At 42.8% G+C, this 13765-nt stretch overlaps 1 protein-coding gene across 1 annotated transcript in view; it reads left to right on the forward strand.

Annotated features, from left to right (window-relative positions):
- Positions 1-11898, forward strand: part of LOC104961762 (tetratricopeptide repeat protein 28-like) — a 55178-nt gene extending 43280 nt beyond the window's left edge. Inside the window, exons 2-6 of the mRNA XM_010790099.1 lie at positions 1587-1734; positions 7044-7316; positions 8492-8622; positions 8742-8907; positions 11762-11898. Of these exons, the coding sequence (XP_010788401.1) occupies positions 1587-1734; positions 7044-7316; positions 8492-8622; positions 8742-8907; positions 11762-11898 (855 nt within the window). The remainder of the gene's footprint in view (positions 1-1586; positions 1735-7043; positions 7317-8491; positions 8623-8741; positions 8908-11761) is intronic.
- The last annotated feature ends 1867 nt before the right edge of the window (positions 11899-13765 follow it).

Below are 13765 nucleotides of genomic sequence, written 5' to 3' on the forward strand. Positions count from 1 at the left end.
ATACCCTGGCCTGCTCTCCCCTCATATAATAACAGTGTTAGAACAAAGGTTAATGCTTTGAATCTAATCTCTGTCCTCGTCATTTTCAATGGAGTTGTGATGCAAGGGAAGGGAGATAGAAATGAGGAGGGGGGCAGCAGGTCTGGAGAGAGATTGGTAGTCAGTTGGGGGCTCAGACGGAAGAAAAATTAATTACTGGTCTCTATAAATTCAATGTCATGTCTCATTTTCTTTAATCCTCCCCGCCTTTTTTCACTACCGAGCTGTGCTAACAGAGAAGCTTGGGAAGACTAATGAAAAGGCCTCTTAGATGCTAATAGCAAATTAGCCCTGGTGTCACTTTTGGAACTGTGAGTGGAGCGACTGCCGGCTAAGTGAAGAGGTAGACCAAACAGCTGCCTGGACTGCATGCTATACACCGGCAAAAACACAAAAAACATTGAGTTGAAAAGTTAGGGTACTTGTTTCAATGTTACACATATTGTTGTTTTGTTGCCACACACCATTCTCGCCCTTTATTCTCCCTTATTCTCGGCTGCTGAAATCAGGCTTTTCTGACACACAAACCCAGATACGACTATTCTGAGAGAGTCTGGTGTCTCTGGGGGGGATTTAGTGGTTTGGATCGTGAGTTATGAGTTGGATCTTGTTCCATTTCTCTTTGCTGCTTTTTAAAAACTGGACCAGACTCCGGTTTAACAAGTCACTAAGATTATTTTCTGATCAGGCTTCAGACACAAAAACATGAGTCACAAACTTGCTTGGATAAAACATCTATTTTCTCTGCCGAGTCCAAAGGAAAAATAACACACTTATTGATGGGGCTTTGGATCCCAGAGACAGCGTCTGTTTTAGTTTTCAATCTGAAGAATGTTCCAAAACAATTTAGTCTCTCACAGAAAGATACAGTATGTCAGCACTTGCGTGCAGTTTATATCTCAGTTGTGCTGAATTATTATACTCACAACAATGTGACTCTTTCCGCTCTGTGAAAAACAGATTGGATGACAAATGTAGTTAATTTCTGTCTGTTTGAAGAGTTTTTCACATTCCAAAACATGACACATCTGATGTAAAAATAATATGGCAAAAACAGACTCCGGCCAGTTGTGTTATTATTTTACAACTTTTACAAATGGAATGAACAATCTGAAGAATTTATGGGTGTTGTTTTTATTGAGCTACAAACGACTTGAGTAAGTAGCTCTCTCTCATCTCCTTTTTCTTTTCTTTCTTTTTACTTTTTTTCTCACACAGCCCAAGACAAAACCAAGTTCTGTACTGCTTTGCACTTTACTCCCACAGCGAAAAGGAACAAAATCGAAGAGAAAAACAAAAGAGAAGGCAGCCAGCCAGCCAACATCTGCATTTATGTAAAAACATATAATCCAATTAACACATACAAAAAAACAGTGATCGCTCTATTAATGGAATACAAAGGAGAGAGGTGCCATGTTCAGAAAAGTACTCATGTGGAGAAAATGCAAATGGCGTGAAATGAGTGTGTCTGGTAATGTGTTTGTATAAAGCTGCATGCTGTGGCACTAGACAGGAGGCTGATGACTCTTACCTTTCTCTCTCTACAGGCATACTTCCGGCAGGGTGTTGCCCTTCAGTACCTTGGTCGCCATGCCGACGCACTGGCCGCCTTCGCCTCCGGGCTGGCCCAAGACCCCAAGAGCCTGCAGCTGCTGGTGGGCATGATAGAAGCCGCCATGAAGTCGCCGTTACGAGGTGAGTTGTTACTGATTTAATTAACGTCTGTGTCAATCAATTGTCTTAAAAATATGTCTGGGTTTTTTACTGAGTATATATTTTTTTAGGTTAACCAACTACCAAGTAGAGTACCTCCCTTTTATTGTAATCGTTAGATCCTTAAAGTCATAAAAAGATGTGCTTAAAGCCAAATCCAGAGTCCAGATTTCCGCTCTCCATTCTTTTGATTTACCCGAGATTTACTTTGAAGCTGCAGATTGGAGGCGCTTTATCCAGTTCTCTTTAAACATCCATGGTCTCAAGCCCCCAGGAAGTGCGCTCGGTATTGAAGCACATTTTCATAGTGGCCAAACGATGACACTACAACTTCCGTGCCATTGGGCCCTAAAATTATTTTTCGAAATGACTGGAGAATCTGCGTTTATTTTAGTTTGAGGTAAACCAAATACCGAGTCAGACACTTGAATAGCCCTTCTTTCAATCACTAGGTCCTACGTGTTGTTAAATATGCTTAAAGCTTTAAACCACAGTTCCAGAGTCAATTGAATGACCTGAGACCAGACATGATACTGACGTGAGGGAGCGGATTGGAAAAGGGGCCAAAGGAAAATGAAAGTGCGCATCCCTATTGGCCCAATGAATGCGGAAGATTGCAAGAAGGTCTTGGGAAGATACCGGTATTTCTGTATTCAAGAGTCAGGCCATTTAGCTTTAGGCACCACTGAACAACTTTCATAGAATTGAACAGGGCGTCGCCTCCAACGCTTTATCTAGTTCTAGATAAATCTACGGTGTGTCTGGGTGTCACTGTCTCTCTGCTTCACCATCTCCACCTGTTTTTTCTGCTGTCTCTGAAATAATCCTCACTCTGTCAGTCAATAAGCCTGTTGTGGTGACTTTACCTGTCAGGGTTTTTTACCCTTTCAGCAGACAGGCCATCTCTCTATCTGTCTGTGTTTCTGTCTTTGTGACTGACTGTCAGTGTCAAGTACTTACCTCTGGAATTTGAGGCCTGACGCACATGTTATTGTCAGACGGGGGTGATCACACTCACAGATAGCCCGTTATCTTAATGAGCATCCAACACTAATGCTATTGTCTGCGTGTGCCCCTGTATAAGCCTTTTTCCTCAAGCTGAGTGGATTTGTAAGTAGTGCATTCAAGCCAAGACTGTAACTAAAATGCGTTCTTTCTGTTTAACATTAATATCTGTTGTATCAGCCGACTGCAGTGACCTGATTGTCCATGAGTAATCAGTATGGGCCAGCCTAATGAGCCTCAAAATAAACCTGGCAACAATTTTGGTTCAGATGACCACTGCAGAGAATGTAATATTCTTCAGATCTGGATGGCACCAGCTGCCAAATTAGACCGAGTCATCCTGCAGTCTTGCTTTGTCATCGCCTCTTCACCACTGTGCTGAAACTGCATCTGGGAAAAAATGCCTGGTTTTATAATCCAAAATGTGCTGAACTGAACAATGAGATGAGCAGCTCTGAAGGGCTTTGTTTGGTGAGGAATTTGTTTCCCTTTGATTGAAAATAATATTCTTGTGCAAATGCAGAAGGAAAACAGAATAAAGAAAAAATGGGCCCATCTGAGCGGCATTGAGTGTATAATCCTGAACCTGGAGCCAAAACAAGAAAAGGGTTTGGGTGCAAGCCCAGAGCTGAGCATTATGGACCAGAATGGGTCCTCTCTGTAGGGCAACACCAACATTCAGCCCAAGCCATTTAATCTCTTAATTGTTTACCCTATTTCCCACGGTGCAAAGCAACCAGCAGAGGACCTAATCCAAGGTGTGTCGAGGAGAGGTAGCTAGGTCAAAGGATTAAGAGCAATGATCCTCTCACAGGGGCTCCTGGCACAGTGGGACGATAATCAATGTTACGCCAGCAAACAGGGGGGATAATCAGTGTTACTCAGCCAAGGTCCCCTGATAAGTAAAAGGTAGGCGAGCATTACTTTCTTCCCTGAAAGGAGGAGGAGTGCCACGTTCCTGCCAGTGTTTGTCGACCACATACTCATCCCAGAATTCAGCTTGATTGGCTGAGCCTGAGATTTCCTTTAACACCTTGAGCCAAAATATGGCTATAAGCCCATTTACATAAAGTCATTGTACTCGGCTGGTTTTAACCTTCTTGTTATGGGTTGTAACTACATTGCAATTACATTTAAAGAAAAGTGTAATCCATTTTGTAATTACACTTTTATCTCTTATAGCAGTTCTGCAAACACAACATTATTCCCATATGTGTGTAGACTCAATGTTGCCTCCATGTTGCCAAGAAAGAACTGATTGTATCTAGCTGTGATTGCAGTGTTCACTTATCTCTGTCATTTATCTTACCGAAAAACATCTCCACACATTGTGATGTTTACACTCCCTCGAAGAGCACCTTTATGTTTATTTTTCTGCCACAGAGCAAAGGGATGCATTTGAAGACAGACGTACCAAATGAGCGAAAAAATAAATCTGAAGGACAAATAATAAACCTCAGAGAACTTTATCAAGGCATATTTCTTCAAGGACACAGTGTGAAACAATTAATCAAAGCTTGCCTTTTTTCGACAGTAAGGTTAATATTATATGTATAATGCCCCAATTCTTAGAGTGTCATATACAATTCAACCCAGACACACACTGCCACTCCTGATTGCATAGATGAAGGTTTCTTCTCATTATTTTAGAGTCAAGCAGGTGTTGTGCTCTCATGCGATTCAAACTGTACCTCCCATAACAAAGGGGCTCTCACACTGGTGGAAACTGCTGCAGTCTTTTCTTACTGTACTGTATCTGTCTCCCTGACTGCCACCTCCACAAATCCCCTGCAGCGATATTATCCCCAATTTGTTAGCATTGTCCATCTGGATCATTGGATGAGCTGTGGGAAATCAGCGTCTCACAGTTTTATATATTGGAATCTTTGTTTCATTATGCATGGTATCACATGGGCGATAGTTTTACCATTCATCCTGCTCTAGTTCTGTCTCTCATTTAGCTGCTTTGGGCCAAAAAGAAGGCAAAGGGTCCATTAGCCGTTAATTATCGGATTGTTTTCCACATGTGCTTACTGAAAAGGTTTTCTTTCTTTCAAAGATCCCTACAGATAAACCATAGAGGAGATGGTTCCCAGCGTGGCAGTTATTGATCCTGGCTGGATCATTTCCCATTAAAAACATTGTCCTTAAACTGGAGGATTTGGTGCCTGTGTTCATTAGCATCTGTCCTACTGAGAAGCCTTTGAGCAAAAGTGCTTTTGATTATTAAAACATAAGCACAAGAGGGGCCGTTATTTAACTTTCTCCGACACTTAACCCCCCTGGAGACGACATGAAAGGGGAGAATTTGATGGATCATTTAATTATGACATTATTACTTATGGATAAGGGGGATAATGTCTCATATTTATTTAATGGTCATCAGATCCAATAAAAATACCAAAACGTGAAATGAATTGATTCTACAGAGTCTGTGTAGCCAAAACCTAATAAGACATGTACCATAAAGCTCCATAGTCCAATACTATAAACAAATACATCCATATATGTTGTCCACACATTTGCACTGTTTATATTTTCTATCAAAATGGCCATTGCAATTTATGAAGACAAGGCTAAGTCACTTACTAAAAACCTCATAGTCCAACTTTTTTAGGAAGCTATCAATCCCCGTTTTCAGTGTAGTTTCTGGAACATTAGCAAGTACAGAAGAGCAAGTGCATCAAATGTGTTTTTATTTACATGAGATTTAAACTCTTTGACATATTGCAGGTATTTTCGTATATGAGAATACTGTCATTACAATGAGGTGTGGTCCTGGTTGCAAAAGCATAAGCTTAAAAGCCTCTCTGAAAAGAGGCAAGAGGAGAAAGATGAGGCTTAAAACACTCTGTTATGACTTTCTGTTAGCAGTATGCATATCAATGAGGTGAAGTTGTAATTCTTGCTTCATATCCTGATACAGTAAACACTTTAGCATTTGACATGTGTGTCCGGTGTGTGTATGTGTGTGCGTGCGTGCCTGTTTATGTTTGTGAAACAGCACGAGCCGATGTTGTCATAACAACCTGCTTATAAATGCAGCAGCCATGACACCTTTTAAAAAAAGGATTCTCCCAGTGTTTTGATTTATGACTCGGCTCTCGGTGTCACTATGAAGGCAATTACAAGCTATGAATGGATATTATATGCACGCACTGACTCCGTAAGCACGACATTCTGCCAAGTGCTGGAAGAGAAGCATTGCTCTTGAAAGAGCATCATCAGTTATGCTTTGGAGTGCTTGTGTGAGGAAGCATCTCATATTGTGTGTGTGTTTCTGTGTCTAGGTGATTTAGAGTCTGTGCGTGTTTCTATTAACTATTGTGGTTATTCACTTGTTTTGCCTAAATGTTTCTCTGTACAAATGAAAGATGTGGTTTATGAAAGCTTGTGCCTTATGCTGCTTTTTAGACTACACACAAAGCTTGTACAGGCACATTTTACACCATGTATCTTCTCTTAAGAGCTTTGACCTAATTAGTAGCAATCCTGCTCAAAATATTTGCAAATACAGGGCCATGAGAATTAAGTATCCCCCAGATACCCTCCTATACTTTACAGTACATGAATGCAAATATAAACTGACACACAAATGCATCAATAGACACACTCGCACACAGTTGGGCATGCCCCCCTTCCTGTTGTTCGATGTTGGTGTCTGCCAGAGGGCTTTGTAATCTGGAGGGGCTGTGGATCTCAAATCCCGCGTGGCCCACCATTGATTTATGTCATTGTGTGCATTTTCAGCCTCTTCAAAGGTCACCTTGTGTGTCTCCTTTGCTCTGCATTCCTCTGCTGCTGCTACTGTTGAGCATTAGCTGCATTAGTTTCCCCGTCACTCTTTAAACTCGATCTCGAAACCCACTTAGCTCTCTCTCAGTATTCCTCTCAAACAACCATATCAGCTGTCACGGAGAGAGGGAATGGAATTTGTGGTTTCTAAAGACAGTTGCCCACAATGATCTAAACTTGTGCAATTTTTATACAGTGTCGTTGGAAATTGCCTCAGATTACCCCATTGGAGGGAACAGAAAATGCCTGATATCTTGTTTCAATGTCAAATTGTCAGTAAAAGCCGCCACTCAGCCAAACTCCAGCGTACGCTTATCCAGGCAAAACACAACAACGACTCAAGAAGAGTAGAATTCAGATAAACATGTAACACAGTGACTACGGTAAAAGTCAGATATTGTTGTCAGTCACCACATCAGAACAAGGTTATGTTTTCACATTTTCTGGGGCCTGTTTCTCATATCCGTCTTACTCATGTCCTTCCTGTGCAGAGTCTCTGGAGCCCACCTATCAGCAGCTGCAAAAGATGAAGCTGGACAAAAGTCCCTTTGTGGTGGTGTCTGTGATTGGCCAGGAGCTGCTGACAGCGAGCCACCACACAGCCTCTGTTGTGGTGCTGGAAGCCGCTTTGAAGATCGGCACATGCAGCCTCAAGCTCCGCGGCTCCGTCTTCTCCGCCCTCAGCAGCGCCCACTGGTCCCTGGGCAACACAGAGAAGAGCACTGGCTACATGCAGCAGGACCTGGAGGTGGCCAAGACCTTAGGTAAGAGGCATGAACTGGGAAATAAGGATTATAAATGTAAATTAGTGCTTCAAATGATGATTTTCTTTTTCTTAAAAGTGCAGAACACACATTCCCAGAGCCAAAAATTACCCTCTTAAAGATACTTGATTCATCCAACAGTAGAAAAATCTAATTGTATGCAATGTACAGAGATAAAGAACACATTGGCCGCTGTAAAGCTCAGTGGTTACTACTGGTTAGAATCTGGCCTCTTCCCTTTTTGCGCATCATTCACTCTATCTCCCCCTTCCATAACTGTCACTCTCCAATAATATAATCTGGCCTAATAAATCTAAAAAAATACAAATAAAACTCAAAGTAGCAAATCCACCACTTTACACCAGTGTGCTTAAAATGTCATTTTTAACAGACATTGCTGTTCTCAACAGGATGAATCCTGTCTTTTAATCCTGATACTGTCATCAGATCAGAATTTGATCCTATCACAGAGCGAAGTGAAGCGATAAGAAATAAAAAAAATGAGTTCATATTTTGCCCTTTTCTATTTTTCTCCATTTGAGTCCACTGCTCCCAAAATCTGAGCTAACTAAACTTTGCATCCAAATTGGCAGGAATCGGCCCGTTTTTGGCCTAATAATAGATCTTACTACCGTAACTATATATGGGGATGCTGTGTGGGTGTACAGGAGATAAGGTATGAGAGAATAACAGTTAAGGAGGATAAAGCTTAAGGTAATTTAGGAGTAAAAAAACAACAGAGAGTAGCACAGACTGGCTCCACTGTTCTCACCCCCACACAGTTTGACACATGACTGGGCAGAGCAGCTGGAGATAAGGAGCTGTGGTTCTCAGGTGGAGCGCAGAGACTTGCGCTTTACTTTGGCCCTGTCTGTGGGGCCTCTCTGTCAAGCAGAAATAATAAGGCTTTCCCCTCTCACCCTCTGGAGCATTGAGATCAACACTACCAGCTGTCAGAGAAGCCGCTCTACTGTGGAGAACTTTTAACGGCCACTTTCCCTTTTAAGGGTGCAGTGGCATGTCAGTGGCATAGATGTGGTTCATCACATCACCGTTCAACAGTGGCAGTGGGAATATGTGAAACAAACACCAGTTGCTCTCTAATTTCGTAGGCTGTACTGTAAAAATGCTTTGTTGGCTATTTGGTTTCATCTCTTTTGGTTTTCCCTCTTCAGGTGACCAAACAGGGGAATGCCGCGCTCATGGCAATCTGGGCTCGGCATTCTTCTCCAAGGGAAACTACCGCGAAGCGCTGACCAACCATCGCAACCAGCTGGTTCTGGCCATGAAGCTGAAGGACAGAGAGGTAGATAGCACACACTTGAAAGCAGTTTTTAAATGGTTAGAGCAGGCAGACTGTCATAGCAGAGGACAATGAGTTGAGGTTAAAAAGTGTTTTTTTCTGAGTCTCTTATCATGTTGTAGGTGTGGGATTGTGCTATGCCCAGCATTTCTCTGTTCTGTATGTTTAGAGGGTATCTGAAGGAGGAGTCTGAAGGACACAGAGATGCTGCTGCTCTTTGTCTATTTAAAAACACGGGTGTCAAGTTGGTCCCGAGAACAGATGAAGGTGATGGGGGGAGGAGAGAGGGTGAGGCAGACGAAGGAACGGCCAACAGGATAGCCTTAGCAGCTGCTTCACCTTGTTATCAATGCAAACCATTTATGCAGATATTATGCAGATGTTTATCTGGTCCGTGTAGCAGTAAGTCTGGGGCTTTGTAACATACGCCTGTTTTGGAATGCAATTTACACAGATTAATGTGTTTGAATGTGGGGCAGAGAGAGGAAGAAGAGTGGGAGGGAAAGAAGAAAATGAAGGAGAGGGAGGGGAATTACTTAGACGGACTGATCCACTTTTTCTTGACTGTCTGGTGCCCTCTTTCTCTCCTCACTCTGTCTCAGACTTCTTTCTTTCTCCCTCTCTGTCTCTCTCTCTGCCCGACCTCTGTGGTCATTGTTTGTGGGGGAGACAGGTGCTTGTTCCAACACAATTCCCGTCAAACGAGGAGAAGAATGGCGTTCGTTTCCCCTTCATTCCTTATCCTCCACAGCAGGCCGGCAGTCCTGCTTGTTTGTGTTCCCTGATATCAGGAGACATTTAAACAGTCCAGTCAAAGGCAGCACAATGCACCAGGGTGAAACTAACAGTTGAAGAATGAGGCCAGAGGTCCCCTTGACATTTCTCCCTCCCACAGTTTGACGATATGTACAGGGCGGACGTATGATTATGAGATACAGACAGCAGTGCCAAAAACCGCTGTCATGTAAATGTAGTTAGAGAAAGATGGGTCAGAAACATAGAGGACACATGCACGTCTGCTGTGAGCGTTTGAACACATCATCGGATGTAGCAGTAACTGGCCAGCTAAATGTCTGATTAAATGTTTTGTCTGCGTGCAAGTGTGTATATGCCCTCTACGTATCCGATGTACAGACTAGTATGACTCGCCTCCTAATGATGTTTAAAGACCTAGCAGTATAGTATCAGTATATCAGTATCCAGCTGCTGTAATCCATATCGGACCACTCTTTCTGCCACTGAGGCCCAGGCTGAACACATGTAGGAAAACAATACGCAAAGTGCACCCCATGCTTACACACAAATGGCAAATGGGCCACTTATGAGGGCCCTGCGCCTGCGGAGGTCATTGAGCACCTTTAATAGTTGCATCATACAGTATAGAAAACGTCCTGATTGGCCCTGCATGGCCCACCCTACAACCCCCCCGGCCCTTGTTCCTCTGAAGGCCCCCTAATCAGAGTCATATGTGTGTCACACCACCTGGTCTCCCTCAGAACAAACTGGAGCCTGGTGGAAAGCTCATTACGTCCAGCCTGATATTTTTGTTTCTGATGTGGACGTTTTATCTGGCCTTTCTGAAGCTGAGGTCACTTCCTAGGCCGGGGACAGGATGTTGATTCCGTCTGGATTTCCAGTGTGCGGCCTTCAGTCTAGCAGTGAGGTGAAGAGACTGAAGAAGTGGCATAGATTCTAATCCTAAGTGATAAAGGAAAATATGCCATATGTGAATTCAACCACATTTATAATTGCATAGAATTTCCTGAGCTTTAATGAAATCATATATGTTTGATGTGATAAAAGGGCCTGATGGAACATATGGCTTTGATATGACGTGGGATGTTGGTTAAGAGCTTCAGGTTTTGTGGGTAAAAAAAAGCTTGGAAGATGATAACAGACACATTTAAATTCATTCGATACAGTTTGTGCGTGTGTGTGTATTTGTAAATGTGTGAGCATGTCTGGGTGTGTGCAACAGACCGTAGTCGCTCTAGTTGTTTTGTCTACTGAAAGATTTCCAATTTTAAAAGAAATTTAGTTTTATTGAAACTGTAGTTCTTTGTTGTTTTGGCTGTCATTCCTTTTCATTGGGTTATCATTGTCCTCATCTGGGAATGTGGTTGTATCACTGCAAGAGAAAATAAAACTGAATAGTAAAATTACCCAAACCGTCAGTTTTAAACATCCAACATAACTTACAAGTATAGTGCACTTACTTTTTTTGTTTTACTTAATTTAAAATGTCTTTAGATAATCTGACTAAACTGTTAATTTACCGCCTGTGTTATTTTAAAGGGGCCTTATTATGTTCATTTTCAGAGTTCATGTTAGAATTTTGTGATTCTACAATGACATGTTAACAAAAATGTCTTTATGCTTCACATGCTGCCTGTGCTGCAGCACCTCTTTTCGCCCTCTGTCTGAAACCAGAGCCCTGTCTGCTCTGATTGGTTAGCTGGCTGGCTCTGTTGTGTGTCAATCGCTTAGAGATGTTTCAACCCTTAGCCCATAACATACAATGTGTTGTTGCACTAGCAGCGCAAGTGTTATAGAGTGATGTCACTGTTACAGAAGTAAACAAATGAGTCAAATGGAGGCGTTTCAGGCGGGGGGGGAGTGTGTGGGAGAGAAACTTTGGGATTTTTGCCTTTTCAGACCATTTACATGCACAAAAGCCTATATCACACACTACAGAGAAGGGAAAACCCCAACAAGCATAGTACCCATTTCATATTTTTGTTGCATACTTGCATTGTAACTTGATTTAAGCTATTACCTTACTGTATGTGTAATGTATGGTATATTACTTATACGACCGTCGATACTTGGTGGTAGTGTAACTTAAAGCTCTGGTTTACAACATCACTTCAGCAACTGCTCCACTACAGCCTGCACAGTGCTCTGTCACTGTGTGTAATGAAGGAGCAGAGAGAGACACAAAACAGAGATTCCAGATGAGAGTTATCTATAAATCAAGAGGCAGTACAGTCTCTGGGTCTTGTTATATCAGGAAAGGAACCATCGATGGTTTCTCTTTTCATCCTCTAATAATGAAAGAATCTCTGTTGTGGCTCTATATGGCACAACACAGCAAAAAAAGGCAATGACCACTCTGTGACACTAATAAATCCGCCTGATTCAGACCAGGATAATAATCTGAAAAAAAAGAAAACAGAAAAGAAGGCTGAGCTGGAGAAAGGCTCAAAGAGTGAGTGCTCCGTCATCCACGACTGGGACTGGAAGCTGCATGCAGTCCAAACCAGTGAGGTCATAGGCTAGCGTGAAGCTAGTGTTTTTCTTAAGCTTGCTGCCTTTTGGAAATATCCTTAGCAGACTTTCAGCTGTCATATATACTGCAGATAGAACATAAACACACTCCCTAGTCTTTCTAGCTGCGTGTGCCTTTTCCAACTTTTGTTTTTGTCCCAGTTTCCACACCTGGCGTTATCCAAGGCCTGCCAGCAACCATCTTTAACAAAGGCCTTCTCTGTCATTGTGAAACAAAGCTGTTAAACTATGTCTTTCCTTTCCAAACTCCCTTTTCCCTTCCCCTCAGTTTGTCTGTGACGTTCTCATCTTAAATAGTAGGTTCAAGTAGAAGGAGGTAACCCCTAATTTTGGGGTGTGAGTATTTAGGAGAAACTGAGGCGGGCTGGCAGTGGTGCACTCTGTAATTATGTCTTGTGTGATGTTTAAAAGAGGCTCCGCCGCTGACTCCCCCAACCCCAAGTTGAAATGGAAATCACGATCAGGGAAAAGGAAAAAGAATACAAACAATCTTTTTTTCCATAGCCTCAACAGTTTTTACTCTCTCCTACCGCCATTCTCCTTTTTAACTCCGGCTTTGTTTATCTATGCTTTCTTTCCTCCTCCCTCCATCTGCCGAAAGGAATTTACTCAAACTTTGCCCCTCACTCTGAAAGTGACACTGACTATTTCATCATGAGTGTTTATCTTGCCTCTAGTTAGGGGCTGTATACATTCTGCTGGACCCTAGTCGGTATAATGAAGCGGAGGGCTGAGAAATGAGCCTCTATCTAAGGGGTGAGGAAGAGGGCTAAGTGTGGGTGTTTCTCTTGTCAGGGTCAGGGTTTGTCAGTGTTTGTCAGCACTCTCGCAGAGGAGGGGATCATTAAGGAGTCATTAGGGTATGGACCATGGATGTATGGACGTGTGCCTCCAACGTCTTTCTTGGGGCCCACGCTAATAGAGGATGGCAGAGGAGGGAACTTGGCAACCCTGTCTCCTTCCTTTAGCCAGCCTCAACTGATTTTCTGGTTAAGAAGGTGGATTTGGGGATGATTACAGGGGCTAATTTAGCTCAGATGCTAGGTAGGGGTAGAACGGTGTCCGACTAAATAAAAGGCAACACTTCTCTTACTAACAGTGCACACTTCACAGGGCAATGTAGTATATAAGTGCACTCAGCTGTTGATATTACTTCTCTAGTAAAACCACAATGAGACCTACACAGAAATACCTGCTTCCCCACCTCCTGGTGTGCCACTGAGGCGCAGAGCTGTCCGTGGTGCAGCGGTGCAGCGGCTCTAACAGCATGTCCAGCCCGCTGTGCCTTAATGACACACAGGCTCTCCTCGGTCCAGTGGTTTAGAACTGCTCCACAGCAGCTCGCTTAGCCATGAATCATGAGAGATGGACGGCAGGCACCAGCCAATGGTGTGTGTGTGTGTGTGTGTGTGTGTGTGTGTGTGTGTGTGTGTGTGTGTGTGTGTGTGTGTGTGTGTGTGTGTGTGTGTGTGTTAATCGGAGCACATCCGTGTTTCCATATTCCAATGTCATGGGAATGTGTCATTTTGTGTTCATGTACCTGTTTTCCAGTGTTAGCGAAGCAATATTAAGCACATGTCTCTAAAGAATGTAGGATTGTAAAGTGAGAGTAAAATTTGAGATGGTTTTCCACCTCAGAGGTTTGCCTCAACTGCCCTTGAGATTTACTGTTCTTGAGTTGACTGTTGCAGCACATGTGCACATTGGTTTTACAAAAAAGAAACAGCAGATAGGCTTGTGAGTCAGAAAATGCATATGTGAGCGTGTGTTAATGTCTAACTGACGACTGAAGATTTGTGCTTGTACAGGTTGCAGTGTAATGGTGTATGTACTGACTGACCATGTCCTGCAACATACC

This window comes from Notothenia coriiceps, unplaced genomic scaffold, assembly GCF_000735185.1.
Source record: "Notothenia coriiceps isolate Sejong01 unplaced genomic scaffold, NC01 NC01_scaffold00033697, whole genome shotgun sequence".
Lineage (NCBI taxonomy): Eukaryota > Metazoa > Chordata > Actinopteri > Perciformes > Nototheniidae > Notothenia > Notothenia coriiceps.